The sequence below is a fragment of the Eurytemora carolleeae genome, unplaced genomic scaffold (genome assembly GCF_000591075.1).
Source record: "Eurytemora carolleeae unplaced genomic scaffold, Eaff_2.0 scaffold212, whole genome shotgun sequence".
Classification (NCBI taxonomy): Eukaryota; Metazoa; Arthropoda; class Copepoda; order Calanoida; family Temoridae; genus Eurytemora; species Eurytemora carolleeae.
The window spans coordinates 302,482-310,125 of record NW_019396107.1 but is presented as its reverse complement, the minus strand read 5'-3'; the positions used below and the strand labels follow the sequence as shown (position 1 = coordinate 310,125).

The window sequence follows — 7,644 nt, the reverse complement described above, 5'->3', positions numbered from 1 at the left end:
TTGTATCTTCAAAATTTCAATTTATTTAATAAATTAAAATTTCTCAAATTATCTAACACGATCGTCGAGTTTAAGACGCGAGAAAGGTAGACCACTTTCTGAAGATTCTGAAAAGCTCGTCAGACATATAGCCTCATATTTATACTTCCTTTGCAATGCATTAAATATCAAAATCTAAGACGACTCTCCATCCCCATGTTTATTGGGACACCCTGTTATCAGAAACTCCAGGAGCAGTTAGGTTTTGGTGGCTGGGTGACCAAAATACTTAAACCTTTTTAGTATTTGTTGTATTTTAAGAATGATCAAACATGCAATTTCCATAACTGTTTCTTTTTGTATGTAGATAATTGCAATTTTCACAATTGCACAATGATACAGATGATTGAAATATGTAAGAAATTAGTCAATAACTAATTAATAATGACAAGATGGAATACATTTGCCCATTTTCTCAGTATACTACGAGTTTTAAAGTTTTAAATATCTGTCTAATGTGGTCAGGAAGAGCATAACCATAGTTGTTAGACTACATTTTTACGTTTCTAAGTAGGTCAGTTGTCATAGCTCCAAAGGATTACTTATTGATTGATTGAGCTCTGTGGAAGCAAAGACGATGAACCCCCCAAATCCTATACACTATACAGCTTGCCGGACTCAGCTGTTTTTTGTTTTTGCTGAAAAATTTCAAGCGGTTTATATAAATGAACTGTTAAAAAAATATACACATTTACTTGTGAACAATTTTTTCCTAAAATAGATGATAATCTTTCATAAAGAATGGAGGATATAGAAGATGGTGAATGTAGTAGTGATGGGGATAGTATTGCTGGATATACACCTATAGAGCGTCCTACAGATGCTAAACCTTCTTTTAAACCTGCAGGTAATAAGATTTGAAACCTGTGAAATACCTTCTAATAAACCAGTAATAAACCCTTTCTAAATCCTTTTCAATTTCCTATCAATTTGTATAAGACCACTTATTTTTCAGCAAATTTATTATTATTTATTATTTTATTATTTAGGGTTAGGTTAGGTTAAGACGCTTTCTGGGCGGAGCGCTGCGGCTAGGACAGGCTACGGGGCCGAGCGCTGCGGCCACGGGTTAGGTTAAGTTAAGACACTTTCTGGGCCGAGCGCTGCGGCTAGGACTGGCTAGGGGGCCGAGCGCTGCGGCCACATGTCTTACATCTAAGATCCATGTACAAAATTAAAAGGGGGGGGGCGGGGGGGGGGTCCAATAATCGCTCTCTAGGAAATTACCAAACTTAAACCTGTAATAAACCTTCTCTCAACCTTGCAATGAATCTTTCATGAAACATGTATTAAACCTTTTCTAAAACCTGTAATAAACCCTTTCTGAAACCTGTTACAACCCATCGCCAAACCTTTAATAAACCTTTTCTCAACCTTGCAATAAACCTTTCATGAAATCTGTATTAAACCTTTTTTAAACCTGCATTTACTTATCCTTTCGTTAAACATTCTCTATAGCTTGTAGGACGAGATTCTTTTACAGATAAAATACATTGATAAATGTATATCTGTATCAGTTGTATATCTGTATCAGTTGTATATCTGTATCCATTGTATATCTGTATCAGTTGTATATCTGTATCAGTTGTACATCTGTATCAGTTGTTTATATATATATATAACTCTATATATTGTTCCAACTGATGATTGGGTTAACCCCATGAAACATTTTGTCTTGGAAAAAATATATATTTAAACATCTAAAATGTATGTTTAAACTGAAAAAAGTTTCAAAACAGAATCATACTAAAAGAAAATGTGAAGTTCAAAAAACATTTATTATAAATATAAGTTGTTCAAAGAATTTTGATTACTGAGGATCGTGATGAGACGTGAAACATTATGTTTAGTAAATTAGTATAATTCTTTTTTTTTAACAAAATGTGAAGTTTAAAAACTGAAATATAAATATATATATTAGATATCCTTGATGACACTGATGATGATGACGAGGATGAATCAAGGGCTCATCAAGATGATTCGGACTCCGACGAGGATCGTCCAGCTGCTAAACGTATGAATAAAACTGGCCTCTGGGGTCGAAGGTTAGAATTGCTAAACCTTACAAGAAATGCGTTTAAGATCTATGTTGGTTTACTGCGTATCCGGATCTTGTAATCTCAAAACTCAAATCGGTAAATTTATATTCATCGACGTTAAAAAAATATTTTTTTCTTTTTGTATTTCAGTTCTTGGGAAGGGTAACATGTCGGCCACAAGATCACGCAGTTATAAATTACATTGTGTTGAATTTTTATGAGAAATTCATATCTGTTCAGGGATGCACTGGTGCCGGAACCGACTGGAAATGAAACCTTCAAGATGATGGCCGCCGCTTTCCAAGCAGACCGGAAATCTAAGAAAAAGAATAATATTTGGGGAACTATTATACAGGAGGAATCATTAAATTCAACCCTCTCGGGGTTCGGAGTGAACAGGTAGCTTGGTTCAGTGTCGCCCACTATTAAGTGGACTGATTTACATTTTCACTTTTTCTGTAAGTAGACAGACATCCTAGAATTCTGTAATTATTAGCTGTTCAACTGTAGAGTGTAGCGGTGTGTATATTTTTAAAGACATTAAATCACAAATTCGAAAATTTTTGGTAGAATTTCTTATTAAAAGAAAGAAAGAAGAAGTTATTATTTGAAGAAAGAAGAAGTTATTAATTTCAATATTGTTATTAACATCATCTTTTTAATGAATTTAAATTTCTAGATCTCTGAAAGATCTTGGATCCGACCGCGGAGCAGAAACTTATGATTTCACTATTCCGCTGGAAGAGAAAGCAAAGGAGAGACAGAGGCAGAAGGAGGCGAGGAAGAAGGACAATAAACTGGAGGAGGAGATGGATAACTACTGGGGGTCTGGGGGACCTGGAGATACAATGGAGGAGACGGAATCTCAACCTGTGAAACCTGATGAGGGTTCTGAGGAGGTTGGGGAGAAGGAGGAGGGAGGGGAAATAGAGGAGGGAAAGGGAGAGGAAAAGAGGGGAACAAAGAGAAGTGCGAAGGAGAGGTTGGGTAAGAGGAGAGTACCAATTGACAGGTCAGTTTTTACTTAAATTCATTTAAAGGGAAAAGATTTCGAAAAAAATACTAAGAATTTGTTAAAGACGATATTTTGTGTTTTAGTTAAATTCCGAGTATAATATTTTCTTTGAATTTTAAAATTTGATAATTGTCTATCAGAAATGCGCCAACTTCTGGGTAAAAGGCCGTTAATATTATGGCTTAATTAAGGCATTATTCATGTAGGGAGGCGCATCATATTTAAAATTATGTACCCTAAGTTTGCTAATTTTATCTCTACGGCTAGATATAACGGAGAGAGATTAGCAGCACCTGGAGATGCTAAGCATTTAATTGATATCGGAGAAGAAGATCTTCTAGAGAACTCAGATAAGGAGTTCGCCCAGCTTCTAGCAGACAGGTAGCAGGGTGCAGGGTGAAAACTGATATTATTGGGATTGTCACTATTTGAAGTGCAACCAATTTACAAAGTTTTTTAAACCTTATATAACTGTTTCCCTTCAAATGGGGCGTAGATGTAAAATTCAAGTGAGTTTGGTCGTTTTTTTAAAACTATATTCTGATCTAGGTTAGGTGAGGAGAAACCAGATCTACTGGAGGTTCCGGTAGTTACTTATCTATATTCTGATTTAGGATAGGGGAGTCGAAACCAGAACTAGTGGAGGGTCTGGTAGTTATTGAACTATTCTGATCTAGGTTAGGAAAGGAGAAACCAGAACTACTGGAGGGTCTGGTAGTTACTTATCTTTATTCTGATCTAGGCTAGGGGAGTCGAAACCAGAACTACTGTAGGGTGTGCTAGTAATTAAACTATTTTCTGATCTAGATTAGGGAAGGAGAAACCATATCTTCTGCAGGTTGTGAAAGTTATTTAACTATATTCTGATCTAGGCTAGCGGAGTCGAAACCAGATTTACTGGAGGGTCTGGTAGTTATTGAACTATATTCTGATCTAGGTTAGGAGAGGAGAAACCAGAACTACTGGAGGGTCTGGTAGTTACTTATCTATAATCTAATCTAGGCTAGGGGAGTCGAAACCAGAACTAGTGGAGGGTCTGGTAGTTATTGAACTATTCTGATCTAGGTTAGGAAAGGAGAAACCAGAACTACTGGAGGGTCTGGTAGATTTTTATCTATATTCTAATCTATATTCTAATCTAGGTTAGGAGAGGAGAAACCAGAACTACTGGAGGGTCTGGTAGATTTTTATCTATATTCTAATCTAGGTTAGGAGAGGAGAAACCAGAACTACTGGAGGGTCTGGTAGTTAATTATCTTCTTTCTAACCTAGGCTAGGGGAGGAGTAACCAGAACTACTGGAGGGTCTGGTAGTTAATTATCTTTTTTCTAACCTAGGCTAGGGGAGGAGTAACCAGAACTACTGGAGGTTCTGGTAGTTACTTATCTATATTCTGATCTAGGTTAGGAGAGGAGAAACCAGAACTGCTGGAGGGTCTGGTATTTACTTATCTATATTCTAATCTAGGCTAGGGGAGGAGAAACCAGAACTACTGGAGGTTCTGGTAGTTACTTATCTATATTCTGATCTAGGTTAGGAGAGGAGAAACCAGAACTGCTGGAGGGTCTGGTATTTACTTATCTATATTCTAATCTAGGCTAGGGGAGGAGAAACCAGAACTACTGGAGGGTCTGGTATTTAAGTTTGGAAAAACCTTGGCACATAAACTTTACAAATTAACCCAAAAGACCGAGGCTGCCGGCGGCCTCGAAATAAATGTAAGTATTATTCTTTTTCTAAAAACACAACTATAATATTAATTTTGTTGGTTTATATCTTGAGAAAACTTTTAACAATTAATTGAAAATTTATAAATTTTACTTCGGTATTTTTTCAATGGATAAAGATCTTTTTTTTACTAACGAATTTTTAATTTCCCCATCAACAGTTTAAAAACTAAAGATTTAAAGTAATTTTGAAAGATTTTGGGGTTCGAGTTGGGCCAATTTACTTTAACGCATTTTTAACCATTTAGTATTTTGTCCCTTTTGCAGTTTTTTATATGAAGAACAGTTTCATCTTGACAAATATTTGTTTTCTAATCAAATTTTTTCGCTTTTCAGAACGGAGCACGTCGTCGTACGTCCGGTGGAGTATACCTGTTCCTACTGAAGACTGATCCCTCCCTCGGTATTGATCACGAAGCTGTTCGTGTATTCCTCGCAGACTCTAAGAAGAAGGAGGACAGGAGAATATTAGAGGCTAGGAAGCGTAAAAAGAAAAAGGATTTTAATAAAGAAATGAAGGATTTCCTAATCCTAAGGCAGAATATAGCGGAGAAGAAAGTGCAGGAAATGGAAGAAGATGGAGGAGAGGAGAAAACAGAAATGGAGGAGAAGGAGGAGGAGATAGAAGAACTAGTCGAGATTGGAAATAATCCTTTCGCTAAAATAATTGGATCCCTTGCTTCCAAAAATGCACAGAAAGAAAGGTTAGATATAATATTAACCCTATTCCTGCTGGGGGGGGGGGACCCCCCCCTGTAGTTTTTTTACATAACTCAAAAAGTATTGGTCTGAGGCTGTTGAAATTTTCTGACTTTTCCTACATACCCAAAGCCCTCCCTTTAGGCCTAAAACCGGGCTTTAATACTAACTGCCTGAGTCCTCAGGCACACTGCCTGAATGACTGCTTTTGCCTCTAACAAACCAAATCTTTGTTTTGACCCACTTTCACTTGTCAGATTTTGATAAAATTTAGCTTTTTGGAAAGCCTATGACATAAGGAAACGGATTGCATAAGTTTTGCGAAAAAAAAGCAAATTTTTTGCCAACAACCTGTCAAAGGAAATTTGCACATATTTAGTTTTTCATTAAAAATCAGGGGGGGGGGTTGATTTTTAATGGAAACAAATTTCCCTGGATTTTGATGAGTTAATATTGTGTAGGTTAGTATGTGATCAGGAACCTGGCCCTCCTCCCAACAGTGTAGAGAGGGTGGAGAGAACACTGCAGGAGTACGACGACGACCTTTTCTGTACAACAGATGATATTGAGCTTTCATAATCAATCATTCTTAAAAGAACTGTTAACTTATTTTAACAGACCCACAAGTTTTGCTTTGATTAAACCTTAAACCTCAGCATTGAAGTTGTAGATATTTTTTTTCTAAAAATTGAGAATCTGCAGTACTTAAAAAACTCTCCTGTTTCAGATGTACAGTGAGACTCATTAAACTTTGGAATTGGAAGACTACTTTTAGACTCAAGTTATGACGTTCAAAAAACATGTAATACAGTAACATACAACGTACAATGTTCATAGACCTAGTTCACTTAACAAGTTGTTTTTAAAGCTGCTGATAAAACTATTTGCTATATAACAGCATCAAATACTTGCTTAAATGTCGTCTTCCTTTTCCACAGTTCTATGTGTCTCAGATTTTTTATTGAAGAAAAACTTGAAACTTTTTTGTCCATCCCTGAAACTATCTGTAGATGCATTAGTGCTTGGTCAATGGGAAATATAAAAAAGAGAATAATAAGAACTTGAAATAAAACTGCTTTTTACATTGCTAACTTTCAATTTAAAATAATCTTAGATTATAAAAAGAATTTTAAAATGTCCATCCTAATCTGCACTTAATCTCCCTTTAGACTGAACAGTGCAATGTATACTGTACAATTAAATTTATCATGTCTAGTTTATTTCATCAATGAATTGACTTGGTCCATTCATAAATCATTTTTATTATCACTACTGTTCTGTATTACTGAGCANTCCCATACATGCAGTCAGTATATTGTTGTATTTTTTAATAAATGTTATTACTTTATGTTTCTCTATTGATTGTAATAAAAGCCAGAGCCCAAAACTTATCGAACACAGTGAAGTTTAACCCGTTCAAGGACCCAAATACGGCAAAGTTAATAAGGGTCGTACTCATATAGGTTTGTCCTAAAATAGTCGTGTGTGATCATATTGAACTTTCAAGTAGTATCTGTGAAATCAGAACTGAAACCTGAATTTCTCCAAACCTTAAATATGGATTTTCTCAGGATGCCTTCGGTTCCGGATTTTGATTTTTTACATTTTGAACTCAGGTTGAACCTCTCTTTAGCATATAATTAATTTCATGTCAGAGCCCAAACTTTATGTCTTGAACGGGTTAAACCTCACTGTATTCGATAAGTTTTGGGCTCAGGCTTTAGCGTAGAATAAATTTCATCTCTGAGCACAAACTTCATGTCTTGAAAGGGGTAAGAAACCGGTTTTCACAAATTTCAATATTGTTGTCAAAAATATATTTTCATTTATTTTCTCGTGTTTATTTTCTATTTTTGAAAAAGGAAGTTGGGAGTTTTGTTGAACGATACTCGTATTTGTTTAATTGCAATTAAACAACTGGCCCTGGGCTTGAAACAATTAAACAATTGGCCTGGCCCTGGGCTTGAAACAATTCAACAACTGGCCTGACCCTGGGCTTGAAACAATTAAACAACTGGCCTGACCCTGGGCTTGAAACAATTAAACAGATGGCCTGGCCCTGGGCTTGAAACAATTAAACAATTGGCCTGGCCCTGGGCTTGAAACAATTAAACAACTGGCCTGA

General features: G+C 36.0%; 1 protein-coding gene and 1 long non-coding RNA gene across 5 annotated transcripts; both read left to right on the top strand.

Annotated features, from left to right (window-relative positions):
* Positions 1 to 711: 711 nt before the first annotated feature.
* On the top strand, positions 712 to 6,601 carry LOC111695132 (phosphorylated adapter RNA export protein). 4 transcript variants are annotated; one of them, XR_002763790.1, is made up of 9 exons: positions 712 to 886; positions 1,961 to 2,084; positions 2,319 to 2,477; positions 2,758 to 3,090; positions 3,361 to 3,474; positions 4,691 to 4,811; positions 5,157 to 5,524; positions 5,981 to 6,248; positions 6,487 to 6,601. XR_002763790.1 is itself a non-coding variant. In XM_023464343.1 (8 exons), the coding sequence occupies exons 1-8, from the start codon at positions 781 to 783 to the stop codon at positions 6,096 to 6,098; spliced, it is 1,443 nt and encodes a 480-aa protein (XP_023320111.1). In that variant the 5' UTR covers positions 712 to 780; the 3' UTR covers positions 6,099 to 6,601. The 4 variants fall into 4 exon arrangements, 1 of the variants encoding a protein (XP_023320111.1); XR_002763791.1 differs by having other exon boundaries at positions 6,473 to 6,601; XR_002763792.1 differs by having other exon boundaries at positions 5,981 to 6,253.
* Positions 6,602 to 6,818: 217 nt separating this feature from the next.
* LOC111695128 (uncharacterized) lies at positions 6,819 to 7,352 on the top strand. The gene is made up of 2 exons (XR_002763789.1): positions 6,819 to 6,919; positions 7,225 to 7,352. It is a non-coding gene; the product is annotated as an uncharacterized LOC111695128 (long non-coding RNA).
* Positions 7,353 to 7,644: the final 292 nt, after the last annotated feature.